Source organism: Diplotaxodon limnothrissa, linkage group LG20 (genome assembly GCF_057381915.1).
Source record: "Diplotaxodon limnothrissa isolate DT_005_m linkage group LG20, D_limnothrissa_male_GT1.1, whole genome shotgun sequence".
Classification (NCBI taxonomy): domain Eukaryota; kingdom Metazoa; phylum Chordata; class Actinopteri; order Cichliformes; family Cichlidae; genus Diplotaxodon; species Diplotaxodon limnothrissa.
In genome coordinates, this window is record NC_140615.1 from 20,986,496 (window position 1) to 21,003,884 (window position 17,389).

The 17,389-nt window shown below is 39.4% G+C and overlaps 2 protein-coding genes across 2 annotated transcripts in view; one reads left to right on the forward strand and one right to left on the reverse strand.

Annotated features, from left to right (window-relative positions):
• Window positions 1-3,459: 3,459 nt before the first annotated feature.
• Window positions 3,460-10,529, reverse strand: LOC146610820 (beta-lactamase-like protein 1). Its single transcript, XM_085345193.1, has 6 exons — window positions 10,421-10,529; window positions 7,825-7,928; window positions 7,583-7,740; window positions 6,979-7,199; window positions 5,089-5,194; window positions 3,460-4,438 (listed from the first exon to the last, which is right to left on the reverse strand). Exons 1-6 carry the CDS (start codon window positions 10,524-10,526, stop codon window positions 3,460-3,462), a joined length of 1,674 nt encoding a protein of 557 aa, XP_085201319.1. The 5' UTR covers window positions 10,527-10,529.
• A 2,048-nt stretch (window positions 10,530-12,577) lies between these two features.
• The window catches only part of LOC146610821 (ephrin type-B receptor 2-like), an 81,865-nt gene continuing 77,053 nt past the window's right edge, over window positions 12,578-17,389 (forward strand). Inside the window, exons 1-2 of the mRNA XM_085344076.1 lie at window positions 12,578-12,698; window positions 16,168-16,296. Coding sequence (XP_085200202.1) covers window positions 12,578-12,698; window positions 16,168-16,296 — 250 coding nt within the window. The remainder of the gene's footprint in view (window positions 12,699-16,167; window positions 16,297-17,389) is intronic.

Consider the following 17,389-nt stretch of genomic DNA (forward strand, 5'->3'; position numbering starts at 1 on the left):
GACAAGCTTCAACAAGAACTGTGCTAAGAGTTTCACTCCAGGAGAACACATGACCATAGATGAACAGCTGTTCCCTACCAAGGTTTGTTGTCCATTCACACAACCAAGCAATGTTCCCTCTAATTTTCCATGTGTCTGAGCAAACACACAAACTCCCTGAGCGATCCCTTGGACCACTGTGAGCGACATCAGACGTGTGCACTGTGGTCACGGCAGCATCGAATCCATCCTAGTTACATGGTCTATTAAAATAATCAAATTACAGCATTTACATTTATGTTAGACTACTTTTAATTGGATGCTGTCCAAGATAAAGACAATGTTGGATAACACCTCCCACCCACTCCATGACATGTTGGTCAGTCACAGGAGCTCGTTCAGTGAGAGACTGAGATTACCGAAAAGCACCACTGAACGACACAGGAAATCATTCCTGCCTGTGGCCATCTCCCTGTACAACGCATCCACTTAACACACTGTTTGCTGCTACAACTACACATGTTTCTTTTCCAAATATTTATTTATAAGTGACTTATGTATGTATGTATGTATATATATGTATATATTGTACTATTCTTAGTTAGCGTATTGTCTGTCTTGTCTTAATGTTGGTTTAAAATGGAGCACTGTAACAAAAAATAATTTCCCCCAGGGATCAATAAAGTATTCTGATTCTGATTCTGATTAACTGCTTTAGCCCACTTACAATGAAAATGTAAAACAAAAATGTAGTCATTGACCTGTGTAGTATGTCAACACTATTGGAAGTAAAAATAACTTGAACTCAAATTTTGAAAACACAACTTTATTCTTTTTTCTTTTCTTTTTTTTTTTTAAATAAAGCTCTGACTTGTATTATGAGTCTGAGTCTGTGGTCTGGGAGAGAGTCCTGTAACTCTGTCTGCAAAATACAGTATATAATGACCAATGCTGGGCAATTAATTATATAGTTACTTCTTCAAAAAAGTACCTCAGTTTGGCAAACAACAAAGTTTTTTGCAGCTATTTTTTTAAAATAAACATTTCAAACTATTTACAGCACAATCAGGTGTTCTGCATCAAATTTGATGCCACACAAATTATTAATGCCACTCCAAGAATAATTTCTGTCCACATAAAGGAGAACAACAGCCTGGTACCTGCAGGCCTGACAACAGCAGATGTATCACTGCTGTAACACCTGTAACATTCAGCAGTGGCCTCATTGTTCTGACACACAACAAAACTATTGACTACACTACACACTAACTACATAAGATTTGCGCTAAACGTCGCAAGTCTCTCACGTCTCAAAACACCGCCGTCACTCCTACAACTTCCCCCCGTTTCTTAACAACTTGCCATATCATTTTTTGATTGGTCGACATGGTACTTTTTTCGACCAATAGGAAAGGGTGGGTTTTTTTGGTTTTGTTTTTGCTCACAGGCAGAGAGCGCTTTCGAGCGTTTCTTCTCGCAGTAAATATAAACAACGATAGTATTCAGGAAGAAAACCAAACATTGCATATATTTTTATCATAACTCTGGTTTTACGTGGCCTATCAACACAATTTAAAAACTGGTATAAAGTCCACACTTTCTCCGTCAGTTGTTCCGTCGGTCCTGCTCACATCTCCAACGGTTTACACGTTGTCATTAACGTGGCTTCACTCCACATCAGCCACGCCGCTTTGCTAGCTAAAGCACCGGTGTCGACACATAAGGACGCTGTCATAGCCTGTCAACGACGTTGATTAGCTGCGTATGTGAATCGCATTATTGGCTGGACTATGGGATAAGGTGGCATCGTTCTAATCCCATACGGGAGCAGCCAGTCACTTACTGACTAACACTGCAAAACAGAATTGTTGAAATTTTAATTTCAATTCAGGTTAGATTTTTTTTGTGCGCAACGCAGATTTTCTGTGCGCAGAGACCGTGCCAGCAGTGCGCAATTGCGCACGTGCGCAGCTTAGAGGGAACATTGCAACCAAGCCAGACAAATTTGGGATCAAGTTCTGGATGGCCACGGATTTGGAGACCAAATATGTCTCCAATGCATCTCCTTACTTGGGAAAGGACCCCAGTCGTCAGAAGGGAGAGAGGCTGGCAGAGAACGTGGTCATGAAACTGATGCAGCCGTTTTTGGTTGATGGGAGAAACGTCACAACGGACAATTTCTTTACTTCACTGTGGCACAGACTGCTGCAGCGCAAAACAACGTTACTGGGCACAGTGAATAAAGTACTGTTTCTGTGTGACTCCTCCCATCCTGCTGCACCTGAACCAGCTAACTGGCACTCTGATTCATTTTCTCGTACTTAACATGAACAGTTTTGAGGTAATTCAGTCATCAATATATAAGGACAGAGATAGGATTACATCACAGATGAGCAGGATGGGCAGAATTAAAAAAATGAGTACATCAGAGGGACAGCTCAGGTTGAACAGTTTGTAATCCGTGAAGTGAAAGTTGTTTGGTTTATTTTTTCAAGTACAGACTCTGTGCTGTTTAAGGTTTTCAGAGTGAAGATTAAGCACAGAAATAATTCAAACACAATGTACCTACAAATTTGATTTGAGGTCAGGTGTCCTATTTTATAGTAATGCTTTTAGAACAGACGCACACACTTGCAGAGGTCCGAGGAATTTTCTGAGGATGCTGATGCTATTTTCTGGAGAACTGATTGGTCATTAGGTGGTCATTTCATACCTGCTGATCACTAATCTGGAGCAGGTTTGGTTCACAGCACAAGTTACGACTTGTAGGACGACTTACCCTGGAAAGAAGTGATCCAGCTTTGTACTACAGAAAGCTCAGGGTTAGACCTGAAGTTGTCTGGGTTAAGCTAAAATCCTACTTCGTAATACAGGCCTCTGATGACTTAGCTGTGTCTTAGTTTTTCTTATTAAATTAAAAAACACCCTTGGGTTGTTTTTTTTTTAACCTTGTTGGTGTTCACGTGTTGTCATGTTGTGGCTGATAAATTTTGAAATCTTTTTCCCAAATCTTCAGGGGGTTAGTAAATGTGGAAAACTTGCATGTACGTATATTTATGTTTTCACTTCATAAAACATCATGCTTACAGGGAAAAAAATCAGACTACAAAATCAGATTTATTTATTCTCTTGCCACTTTATCATAGACACATATTTACTTTTTTCCCCTAGGATCTGGATAAAAAGTGATGCTGCAACACTGCAGGACCAAAAACTATGCACAATAATGAAACTTTGCTTTTCTTGTGCCAACAATTTGGTAAAAGGATGATTTTCAGAAATAAATGTAAATATACAAAACTAAATATTACTAACAGAGGATTACCAGTGAATAATATTAAAACACAGCCTGGATTGATGATTTTAGATTTGCACAAGAGAGTCTTGACACTGCCTACACAGCCAAAAACAGTTTTTCACAGCATATTTCCTTGATACAGTTCACAGTTTTAGTAATGGACTTGTTTAAAGGTGCAGTCTTTATGAGGTAAAGTATGGTCTGCCAGCTATCCTCATCATCCTATATGTATTGAGTCCAGGGCAGTCAAACCCTGGTGCCACACCTTTCTTGTTGAAAAGGTAAAAATTGAAAAGCTGTCTGTCCTGTGCCTCCAGGGAGACTGAGATATTATTTACTTTCAATTTGCAAGGGTATGGCCTCTCAAACACCACCCTAAAAACCCTGTCCTGCAGATAATCCAGCCTAATAATTTGATACTTAGATGGGACAGTTGTGTCAACCTGTGGTCCACACTGCTGCATGAGCAGCACACCATCTGAATCTGCCTTGATCTCATAGAATGTCATATTCCTGTAAGTGTAAAATCCCACATATGGAGCTGGGTCAGGTGGTGCTCTGACAGGTTGTTGAGCTTCCCTGAAAACATTCTCAAGTGCTGGGATTAGGTAGCTATATGCCTGGCTCACAAGGTCTTTGTCTGTTGGCCGAACTCCTGCCATCAAGATCACCAATCCCAGCTTGAGCCGAGGTACAAGGGAGAGGGTAGCAGCAAATCCATCCAGGTCACCATCCTTTCTCACCACGCTGTAGCCAAACTGTTCACTTATTTCCCATGGTGTGCCAGTGAAGTTGGCAAAGTAACCTCTGTGGCATTGGATGATCGGGGTCATCATTGTGTTCAGGGTGTCTTGGCGGAGCAGAATGACATCATATGTACCAAGAAGAGTCATCATAAGTTTGGCCATGTCTGCTGCTGTGGAATACATCTGACCTGCAGGCCGGTACCAGCCAAGGTCGTAAAGGGGAGCTTGCTTTCCATTGCTGTACACGCCCACAGCCATTTTCCTCTGAATTGCTGGTGTAAAATTAAAACCAGTGTCCTCCATTCTGAGCCGCTTCAAAATGTTGTCTGAAACCCAGCTCTCAAAGTCAGTGCCAGTCACATTCTGGGCCAAGATGTTGGCTAATAAAGGAAAAGCAACATTGCTGTAGTGGCATCTGGGGGAAAAGAAAAAATCATCTTACAGATGTTGGCAAATCCTCTTTGGGTACAGAGTACTTAAAAAAAATACTAGACTATTATAGTCTGTATACTAGGTATAGCAGTGTTTCCCAACCTTTTGGAACCACGGCACATATTTCACATTAAAAAATTAAAAAAATCACACGGCACACAACCAAACAAAAATATCACAAAAAGCATATTGATCTTTTTCCCCCACGCACCAGGTAGAGCGAAATTGGCTCAGTTTGTCCCCAGTATGCCTTTTTTTCTTTCTTTTGACCACCTACTCATGCTAAGGCCTTCAGATTTCTTTTCAAATATTTATCTACTGCAATTATGTGCTACATCATCTCACAGCATGACTATTATGTAATTTCTTCTTCTGTTTTACTGGCAGTTTGCAACCTATTTAATCGGAGCATTTGGTTATACTGCCCTCTAGTTGAAGAGAATGTAATTGTTCTGCCCATTTCTCATGCCAATCACTTAGAGTACTACTCAGGTGGGACCAGATCATCTTCCACTGCGCACCTATGTGACGCTGCACAGTGGTTGGGAAACACTGGGGTATATGTCCCCAATTTTCAAACATATCAAAGAAATGAAGCTTTATATATACTGACAAAGAAATAAGGTAACTTACCTAGTTCCTGGATCTGCTACAAGGACGTCATCCTGTAACAAATTAAGGGCTTCCTGTGTGTCTCCACTCCAAAGGAGATTAGTTGACCTTAATCTTCTTGGTAAACCTGTACAAATGTCAAACCTTATTGAATAAGGTATTTTGTTCATGACTTTATGCTTTAGTAAAGTGATTCATGAAACTATTTCACCAAACTTTGTATATGAAACCTTCACTTGACCTAAACATTTTATAAAAAATACTTTTTCTCAGGTGGGCTCTGTAGGCCTTCTACCCTATAATATATATCACCTTAAGGCAACTATTGATGTAAAGAAATGCCATATAATTCCAGGAGAATTTAAATTAAAAGCTCACTGACTATGCACATTTATTTCTTGTGGTAGGGTTTTTGTCAGTAATCACATGATTAAGTGATCGCTCACATACTGGATATTAGTTTTAAATTTCTTTAGCTCTACACATTTACTGAGGCACTCATAACGATTGAGAGCGCTATTGATCAGTCACCTCTGTAAGACCTTTAGCTCACTATTAAAGATCGGTCTTTTACTCTGCCTCCTGTGACTTGCACTTATGTCCCTGTAAAACCATGACATTGCCTTTCCTTCATCATTTGTCTAGCAGCTTTTGTTGTGGCGTGCTGCAGTGGGTTGCAGGCATGTGCTTACTTTATGAATTATATTGTGTCAGACCTATATTGATCGTTACTGTTTATCTATGACGTAATAGGAGTACCCATCAGAAGGGCATCATCCTCACCTATATTGGGAAAAGTTTATCTCTCTGTCAAAAATGATCCCATTATTTGTTCAAGTAGCTTATTATTCCTTCCCATCCATCAGTTTTTGGACAGCTTATCCAATTCAGGGTAGTCACAGATCCCAGCTCCTGTAATGCATGAGGCAAGGTGCACCTTGGATATTTTGCCAGTTTAATGCAGGGCCAACACACAGAGACAGACAACCATGAACTGACAAATTAGAATCACCAGTTAACCTCTTTAGAAAGTAAGAGGAAGTCAGAGACAATATATAAGACAGACTCCAACCAGCCTCGAGTCAGTTTCAAGCATTTTTATTGGGAAGTGATACTGCGAACCACTGCAACATATTGCCACCCTATCGCTGTTAATTCTTTAAAATTAATTGCACTTTAGCTATCATGTGAGTAGCGTATTGGTATCATCAGTCTGGTAAACTAGAAAATTCATAATTTCTTACATTTAAGAAACATTTCTTAAGCTTTTCTGAGATTTTTTTAAACCCAGACCAAGGTCTTTTCCTAAACCTAATAACCAGTTACCGAAAACAAAACCTGGAACACGATGTCATCTGGTTGAAACTGAGACACAATTATGTCACCACTACCCTGCGTGCTGCTTATTGCAGACTTTGTTGCTGACCACTCACAGCACTGTTGGCTGCAAGTCCTATTTCAACTGTGCATCCATGCAGCGCGTTATTTTATACATTTCAAGCACTATGTTGATCTCACTTTTATGGGAAATGTAGAATAACCAATTAACCTAACATGTATGTCTCTGGGAGGAAGCTGTTGGGTTAGGTGACAGTGGTAACCACGGCAACATTCTGCTATATAATGGTGGCATTCACTTTCTGATCTCTAATGGTCATTTTGAATTGGAAGCTGAACAATGAAAATAATAGTTTTTCATAATTATCAAACAAAGATGTTATTATTTTAGGACTTACAGTGAAGTTTCTGTAAGTGGATTATCTGTGTCCCTCCCAATGCGACTAGTCAGTCTTTGTGACACTGATGCTTCAGAGGTCTGGACTGGCTACACAGGCTCAACAGTTATTTGATTTGTGTTGCTTTAATGGATCAAGGATGACTGCCGTATATAAAAAATGGTTGTGGGGTTACCAGAGAGATGGCTGGACATCCTGCGCAGGGTGAGTGCAGGGGTGTTGATGCCCAGGGTCCTGACTGATGAGGATGCTGGTTGCCTGCTTTTACCCAGTGGGTTCTTGATAGTGAAGTTGTCTAAGTACTTCTCCAGAGGGTCATCCAAAGAGTCCACCAGACCATCCTCCCATAGTTTGTATAGCATCAACGTGGGGAAGATCTTAGAGAGGCTTGCAATTCTGTTGTCACAATAATGCAAGGAAGCACACCACAATAAAATAGTGCCATAAATAAATGCATCCTGGTTTAATGTATAATATTTCCACTGGACAGATTTGAGCATTTATCATACTTAATGGGTTAGTTGCACACATCACAGAAAGAAAGCTTGCCTTATGCAATTATGGTCTAATCCCAGCGCCTCACATCAAATAGAAGAATCACACTGCTGGTTACAGCATGCATGGTAGTAATTATTTAAATTAAACTATTAGTATTATGAGAACCTTTTAGGACTCATTTAAACAAATTACCACTTCTTTTTTTCTTCATATGTCTTTTTCTTCATATGTTATGTTCTTATACCTCAGTACTATACCTTGTGCAAAATAATACATCTCACCTGTACGCTGTGTACTCGTTGGGTGCAGGTGAGGAGGGGTGGCTCGTGTTCCTCTTGCCAAAGTTTCCATTCCATAGAATTGAGTCATTTAAAACCATGATTGCTGATATAGAAGGTAGCTTGGTGGTGTGAATTCTTGACCTCAAGAGTATATCTATCTGTTAAGAGAAGCTTTATTAAGACCAAAGGTAACATTTCAACAACATTTCAATATATACTCATTATTTCCAGAACAGATTTACTTTTTCTAATGCAATCCTCAGTGATGTGATGGGATGTTTGAGTGGTACAGGCTCCGGAAAGCGAGGACACATCTCTTCTGCTGTCACTTTTTTGGTGAATCCCTCTGTAAAAAGAGGTGCAAAGGCAGACTCATCATGTCTGAAACCTGAAGCCCTGTCCATCTGTGATAGCAGATCTTACAGTTGTAGGTTTACATATGTATCCTTTTATCATATTTATGTAGAAGGGCCCTTCAAAAAAACAAAAAAAAACAAAAAACAAAAACATTTATCAAACATCAACATATCTAAAGATTCTGACCTCTAGGGGAATTTGTCAGTTCAGAAGAACTGCTTGTTGTATACTCCCACCTCCTCTATAACACACTGGACAATCTGAAGAGAAGTTTCAGCAACTTGGTTCCTTCAGCCTCGCTGTGGTCTCTGAACCAAGATATTGGCAACCGATCCGTTAAGTCTTGTAAGCTGCGAGGTGGCTCCATGGATCTGATTTGTTCGCTAGAACATCCCAAAGATACTCAACTGGATTGAGATCTGGGGAATCCAAAACCCAAGTCAACACCTCAGACTGCTTGTTGTGCTCCTCAAACCATTCTTGAACCACTTTTGCTTTGTGACAGGGTGCATTATCCTGTATTAGCATGTATGGCAGGACCTCAAGGCCACCTTCTTCCATTGCTCCAAGGTCCAGTTCTGATACTGCTGTGTCCATTGTTGTAGACCAGTCAGCGTAAGCACACTGACTGGTCTACAACTTTCCAGCCCCATGCTCCATAAACTGTGATGTTCTGGGTATTCTGATAGCTATCTATCAGAACCAGCATTAACATTATTTGCAATTTAAGCTACCCTGTCGGAGCGGGAACACCCCACACAAGCTGCAGTTTTGGAAATCCATTTTTTAGCCATCACAATACGGTCCTTGTCAGACCCACTTGAATCCTTACACTTAATCGTTTTTCCTGCTTCTAACACATCAACTTTGAGGACAAAATGTTCACTCTCTCTCTAATATATCCCACCCACTAACAGGATTCATGATGAAGACTTAATCAATGTTTTTGAATTCACCTGTCAGCGGTCAGAATGTTAGGCCTGACCAGTGTAAATTATCAACAGCGTCTGCTGGTGTTAGATTTGAGTATATGAAATCAAGCCATATTTATTTTACAAGTTATGTGAAAAGTAGCATTTTTCAATGACTGTTTCTTTAAAAACAAAAAAAGCTTTGATGACCCTTTAGGTAACAGTAAATGAATATCATGGTCTGTCTGTTTGGATGGTTGGTAGTTGACACACTTTTAATTGACTAGACCAAGGAACTGATCGTGGACTTCAGGAAGACCAGGAAACACTTGACCCCTGTTTCAATCCAGGGGGTCAGTGTTGACATTGTGGAGGACTATAAATACCTTGGAGTACACATTGACAATAAACTGGACTGGGCTAAAAACACCACAGCACTTTACAGGAAGGGCCAGAGTCGTCTCTATTTTTTGAGGCGACTGAGGTCCTTCAACATCTGCCAGAAAATGCTCAGGATTTTCTATGAGTCTGTTGTGGCCAGTGCGATCCTCTATGCTGTTGCATGCTGGGGGAGCAGGCTGAGGGTCGCAGATGCCAACAGACTTAATAAACTAATCCGTAAGGCCAGTAATGTTGTGGGGATGGAGCTGGACTCCCTCAAGGTGGTGTCGGAGAGGCGGATGCTGTCCAAGATAAAGACAATGTTGGATAACACCTCCCACCCACTCCATGACATGCTGGTCAGTCACAGGAGCACGTTCAGTGAGAGACTGAGATTACCGAAAAGCACCACTGAACGACACAGGAAATCATTCCTGCCTGTGGTCATCTCCCTGTACAACGCATCCACTTAACACACTGGTTACTGCTGCAACTACACGTTTCTTTTCCAGCTATTTATTTATGAGTGACTTATGTGTATATATATATATATATATATGTATATATTGTACTATTCTTAGTTAGCGTATTGTCTGTCTTGTCTTAATGTTGGTTTATGTTGGTTTATAATGGAGCACTGTAACAAAAAATAATTTCCCCCAGGGATCAATAAAGTATTCTGATTCTGATTGATTCTGATTCTGTTATGAAATATGAACATGTAATAATACAGTAATGGAAATACATTAATAATAAATGTTGTTTTAATAACAGGAGTGTTATGCAGTTTCTAATGTACTGAAGGGACACACTCTAACACGTATGTAATAAAAAACGGTTATTATATTCAGCGTGTACACATGAGCCCCAAAACAATCCCATTGTTCATTATTATGTAATGCTTTAATTCTCCTAGGGCCACAAAGTTATAAACCTGGATTGTTTCTTATATTACTTCAGTCCCAGTGTGTTTTACACCATCAGACACTACACTGCTATCTCTCCGCCTGAGTTAAAGTCTGCTTTAGCTCCTTGCTGATCCTACTGCTATTTCCAGCTTTGTGTAATCCTGCTGCAGCTCCTACATATAAGTACTTACACCAAGAGGATAAGAAGGCCCAGCTCACAGGTTAAAAAACACTGTACATCTCATGTGAGTGTAAGCCAATGATGGCTAGCAGCTCTTTACCTGTTTTCAGTTTTGGCTTTCTATATTGCCATATGAAGCAGCAGGTCATGACTACAGAGAGCAGAAAGAAGACAATCATGCCAAACATGGTCCATTTCACCTTCATCTTCTTTAATGGTTCTTACAGACAGCAGGCAAAGCCTATAAAAAAGTTGTACAAATGTTTTAGTGATTTTCTTTTTTATCAGATATTGAATCCAACATAAAACTCATAGCTCAAATGCATGCTAGTATGTTTCATGCCATTTGAAAATTTAGTCTCATGTCTTTTTTGTGTTGTCATATAAAAATGTCCCTGAACATGAGTTGCATTAGAAATTGATTAGCTTACCAATGAAGTGAAAAGACGCCTTCCTCAGAAGCCCCTCATTATCTCTATGATATTCTTCATCATCAGACTAGAAAAATCCACCAATTATTTTCCTTAAGGTACACAGAAGAAAAGTCAGCAAGGCCGCTTGATCCTCTGTTGCTCATGAGCAGTTACTGGCCATCTACTACATGCACTTAATCCTGACTGTTATCCCGAGCTCCAGTAAGAGAGTGGAATCTATTCCTACTTTACCATGACGTCATAATCTACAGGGCTACACCACTAAACGTAAGGAAGGCTGTGGAATCGAAACCTCTTGAACCCTCACCCTCTGAACACTTCCTGTTGATTCTGCAAGAGAGCTATTTTCAGCAGCAACAATTTGAGTAAATTAAGTAGTCAGAACAATGTTGAAGAATTTGTATCATTTTTGCATTTTAAATAAAACACAAATCAGTGACTACAGCAACAAATAATTCAAATGTGAACGAAATGAATCAGAATGGTGCCTCTCCAAGCCACTAGAAGGCGCTGTGGACTTTAAATAAATGCTATTTACAGACAGACATATGTCTTTAATAGATATATGGCTAGATAGGCAGGCCTAACCTGTGCAAAGTGGGAACACTGTGTAAAATGTAAATATACATAGAAGCTACACCTTTCCGAGATGCTCTTCTTTTACTGTTGTCAATGAATCTAATTTGTCCCTAAGATTCTCCAGCTGTTTCTTTTTAGTACCATGTACTTTTCCAGCCTTTTGTTTCTTCTGTCCAAACTTTCTTGAGAGGTGTTGCTGCCATCAAGTTCCAAAAAATGTTTGTATTCATTTTAAAGTTCATCATCGCACAGAGACAGCATCAGTGAACGCTAGAAATGATCCTTTTGTGACCTACAATGCAGACTTGATTTTATAATCTCTCCAACTTGTTCTGTGTCTGTCCTAAGGCCTCCTTCCTCCTTCCTTCTCACAAAGGAGGTGCACAGTCCCTTCAGTCATTCGAGATGCCTCGCCTTATCTTTAAGGGTATCCAATAAGCCACCCTTAAGATAAAACTGATATTTTCTGGTTGTAACTGGTAATAGTAGATCCAGAACCAGGCTAGGGGAGGGGTCACCATCTAGTAGATGGTGACCCCTCCCCTAGCCTGGTTCTGGATCAAGGGAGATCTTCCTTCCAGCCAGCACCCTGTACTTGCTTGCAGGGGATCTTGTGACTTTTGGAGTGTACCTTACAGTAAAAACACCTTGAAACAGCTGCTGTTGTGAATTGGCTTTTGGTAATTCAACTAAATTGAAATTAAATTGTTTGCAAATTATTCCACTCTGTTATTTCTTATTATTTGAAAGTCTTTCAGGAATGGGCTTCCTATAATGCCACCCTACCTCATGAGCCATAGAGGTTTTAGTTTTTGTCGCGTTGTTTTTAAAAATGATCCACCACTTTCTGCACTGCTCTGCTCTGCTCGCTGGGACCCCAACAGTGAGAGCAGCCAAAGAAAGGCACCAGCTTTACTGACCCATAAGTCAAGATAGATTATTTCTGATTGGCTCGCTGATGGTGTGTCTGACCTACAATCTGCTGCATTCCCATTGCTGTCTCCCTGGGCATAGGTTTCCATAGGAACAAGCCGTAGGCTCCTCTAATCTGTTGTTTTGCAGCTCTCACTCATCTGGAGGCAGGCTGGATTCCTTTTTGTCATGCCCATATTCTTCTGCTCTATTTCCTCACTGAGCTCTATCTCTTTTTCTCTCTTGCTTTACTGGCAGCGCTATCCCTTTCTCACTCTCTGTTTTTCCCTCTCCCTTAGTCTCTTTCATCCACTGCAGTCTTATCTTAGGGAATGTCTCAGACAGGTCGGCTGTGGAATCTCTATGGACATGATAGCAGTGCAGCTTGCAACAAAGGTATTATTGAGTTCTCAATGACAAAAGGACCAAATAAAACATGTCCTCATATCACAGGTTAGTTGTGTTTTTTACTTTAATTCGTTTTATTTATACTCATCCAGTCCAAATAACACGTCTGAAATATATCACATGTAGGGTGAAAAGACTAAATTTTTAAACGTTATTTTCCAGTGCTATGTAGAAAGGCCAAAGTTTGCATCCATAACATTTAATGGATTTATAAATCTAATAAAGCATTAGCATCAAAAGCATTAACTCTCTCAGGCTCAAATTAAGTTTTTGTTGCTAATGCACAAAAGAATACCTGCAGTGGTACTTCCGAGTAAAAAAAACTCATAAAATATGTATGTGGGGTAATCAGGTTGTTAGCTTTTAACTGTTGCAAATCTGCAACGCCTGCCTTGAGAGGGTTAAAAAGTTGGCACAACAGCCTCTTGTCTTTGAATCCAATTCATTTCAGTTCAGGTTTTATATCACCAGTTCACATCACAGTTGTGAACTGGTGACAGTTATTTTAGGATGCAACAAGCTAACAATGACTTAACAGTCCTAGGAAGGAGGAACTCATTTTAACATTAAGAAACCTCCAGGTAGACACAGGCTCAGGGACAAACAGCCATCTTGGGGGTTAGGGCCAAGAAAGGAAAGAAAAGAAGGTTGAAGAGAAATGACAAACCGCAAACTAGAAAGAAAAAAACAGTACTGGAGTAGAGCTAGGTCTGACAACGACAATTAATAAGTGGGCCCACAACAATAACCTACAATAACATGATCGCCAATTTTATTTGCTGGTTAAAGTTGCTGTGAAATCATTTCTGAATAACATTCCTCAGTGTACAATTGTACAAAGACTGAGTTTCTCATCATCTCGGGATGAATAAAATATTATCAATCAATCAATCAATCTGCAATACACAATATCATTAAAAAAGAATTCTAAATATCTACAATGAAACAAGGCTGAAAATCAGATTGGATGCTATATTCATTTCCTCAGTTTAAAACTTTTTTGGTGTTCTGTAGTGAATAAAATATCAGATCTGCAAATTAGCGCAGGAGTGCAGTGTTGCTACTTTTTGGGATGGGGTTGGTAATTGCTACTATGCTAAAAACACTGGCTTCATTCCTTGAGTTATGTGTAGGTTAGTGTTAAGTGACGTAATAAAAAATTTGCTTAGGTACAAAGATTGTGCTGACACTGAATGGTAAAGAAAGGTCTTTCAAAGCGTCTTCACTGGCAAATATAACATCTAATAATTTAGGTTAAAAATTAAAACAGGCAAGTGTAATAATAAATTTGAGTAAAAGCACTTTCCTCCGACGGAAATGCATATTAATGCCTATTCATAATCAGAGGCGGAGCCAGACATTTGAAACACCCGGGGCTTAGCCCAAAGAGTAGTATGCATGTGGGATTTTTTTTTTTTTTTTTTGGGGGGGGGGGTGTAGAAATGACTAAAAGATTAATAGGCTCTGTTCAAAAAAGAATGACTTCATATAGGGAAAAATATATATCACATGTGCAGGACACCTTAAACTAGTTTTTTAATTAAGCAGCAAGGCAGAACAAGGTCAGGGCTGTATCAAGACACGAGGACTAAACCCCAATTCAACCAGACCCAGAACTGATCCAGAATTAAAACAGGACTACAACAGTTCAAAATCAGGACTACTGAGGACTTAACCAAGACAGAACCAGAATCAGAACTAGATGATAGCACTAAAAATCATCATAGACCTGCACTACACTTATTTTTTAATTCTACCAAAGTCCACTATTTAGATTGAGAAAAGTTTATATAATTATTTAGCCTTGTTGTGCAAACAAGCCTGCAGAACTTAATAAATACAGAATTTGAAAAATAACAAACCTAAAAAGAAACACTAGGTACGAGATACATGAGGACCTATGATACGGTGATACTTTTGGTAAACAACCATTTGACTAACATGTGTGTCTCACCTGCTCTTGTTCATCTGTTCTGTCCTCGTTCTCCTCTCTCTCCCTCTTTGTGCTGACAATCATCAAATATACAGTTGAAACCAGATATTTACTCTTCAGATAAAAACACTTTTTTAATTGTAACATCAAATCAGACTAAATGTTTATTTTTTTAGATTGATAAATATAAAAACATATTTGTTAACTTTAAGAGTAAAGAGAGAAACTATCTGTATTTCTTAATTGCAAATGGCACCAAATTGTATTCAAACTTGAGCCACATTTATGGAGCTCCACAGTTCTTTTCCTGGTGTTTTGGTTGATATCTCTTGATTTTCCCATGTCAAAGAAACAGGCTCTGTGTTTTGCCTTATATGCATCCACAGCTGTGCCACCAATTTACTCACATGGACTCTACTAACCTATCAGAAGCTTCTTCAGCTCAGAATGGAATCGTCTGGAGTTTTCTTATTAATTAACAATAAATTTAGTGTACATGTACTCCTAAATTTGATGAAAGTGATAAAAATAGCTCTGTCTCTCTTTATTCTGAAATTTAACTAATTCAAAATATATTTCAATATTTATCTAAAACAAAAATTTACTCTAAATTGATGTTGTACAGTAAAAATGTTTTATGTTTTCTCCCTAAAGTGTATGTAAATATCTGGTTACAAATGTGAATATCCTGCTGTGTACTGAAATCCCTCTTGTTTTGCATAGAAATATACTGAACAACATACAAAGCATAATATATAAAATAACATTTACCTGAGTTTTTTCTTTGAAAGAACCCTCTAATGTCCATTCTTATGTTTCAGTACATAACTGAAACCGATTTAGTCGGGGAGGGTAAGAACTGAAAATATGAAATAAACACACGTAAGCTAAGACTCTCTAAAAAAATAGCATTTGTTCGGCTTTTCATTTTGCCATTTGTTGATTCACTTGAAGAGCAAGTAACGTAATATTGGTCAAGTGATCAGTTTCATATCAATCTTTCGTGATGCACCGTCATATTTACATTATTTGCTTTGGTACCTGGTCAAACTTAAGCTCTCCTTAGTATGGCTGGCTCCGTCTCTCCAACAGCGCACTCACGGGCAGCAGCTGCCCCGCCCCCTCGCTCAGTCGCTTAGTGCCTGAGCTTGGATCATACCAATATCAGGGGGGGATTCACGCACAGTCGTAAATTCCCACAGTGTGCACTATGTGCTTCGAATATTGTGTGTACTTTTTGTTTTATACAGTTGTCAGCCAGGCATCTAACTATGAAAAAATTACACTCCAAAATACCCCGGGCTTCTGACAAAACAACCCGGGCTTAAGCCCCGTAAGCCACCCCCACGCTCCGCCCCTGTTCATAATTAACCCTGGTGGCCTTGTTTTAAAAAAGAAACAAAAAACCCAAACCCTTGTGTCCAGTCAGGCGCAGCCGATGTTCTGTGTTTTTCCGCTGCTTTTCTGCCCCCTCTTTTTTGGTTTCGCCCAACCTGACCTGAACAGCAGCGCTTCAGCCTTTATCTTGGTGCCACTGATGATGATAAGGATGCTTCTCTCCATCTCTAAATGATTTCACAGGAAACCGACCACAGCTGTACGGCTGCGCGATTAATACACTGGCTTTTAACAGGCATAAGTCTGGAATATCTGTGATTATGGATATCTTGTACTTTCTATGGATGCTGCCGTCGGTGTGGGCTGTCGAAGGTAAGCTGGAATGCGACTCTTAACTGAATCTAAACGCTTGAACGGAGCCGAGCTGTGAGCGAAGGGACGACAAAGCGCCATCATTAATTTACCAAAAAGCCGACAATGCGTATTTTAACCTCATTTAAGGGAGCAGTCTAGAGGAAATCTCCGAGGTGTTGTTTGGATGGAGGTCTACAGCTTTCACTATACCGAGAAAGATTTAAGCTGCAAATATGTTGGTAGTCGAGACAGAATTTAATCAGCTTCTCTGGCCTTTATTCTTATCTGGCATCAAAGGCCATATACACAGTCTCATTTTCTCTATCCTTGTTGTTGTTATTATTACTGTTCTTATTATTTATCTTTAATTTAACTGACATTCCTTTTGCTGCAATCATTAAGTACAATATGTTTGGTCAGGCAAATACTTTCCAGTCCCACAACTTCAATTTCTTGTTTCCCTATTTGTAAGTACAGTAAGGATAAGAAATATTTTATTCATCTAAAGGTTGACAAGATCAATTACATAAATACCCAGTATTTCTCATCAAAATTTTATTTTAAAGAGGAAAAACAGTTAAAGTCAATGTAGGAGAGAAACCACTTTTATAAGAGAAAATAGTCTAGCCTGAGATAAGACAGGGTTGGCCTAGTCCACTGCAGGGGGACTTTATAAGTTTGCTCACTTGCCAATAAAATGAACAGTCTGTAATTGTTATGGTATTTTCATTTTCTTGCAGAGAGACAGAATATAAACTATACATTAAAAAAACCAAAAACGTATTTAGTCCCCTACAACTCAGCAAGAACTCATGCTCCCATGGGATTGACACTGTGCCCATGTGGCAACCAGATTACATTCAATTCAAATTTATTGAGGTAGTCCCAAACCACAGCAACAGTCGCATCAATATCAATATCGTATATTGTACGATAAAGACCCTACAATAATACAGAGAGAAAACCCAACAATTATAACTCCCTTTGAGCGACAGTGGGAAGGAAATCTCTGTGAAACACTGACAATAAAAGGACAGAGCACAAGTTGAAAAACTCAGTATGTCTCCAACTGCTGCACCTGTAAGAAAAAACACATACAGAAAACAAACAG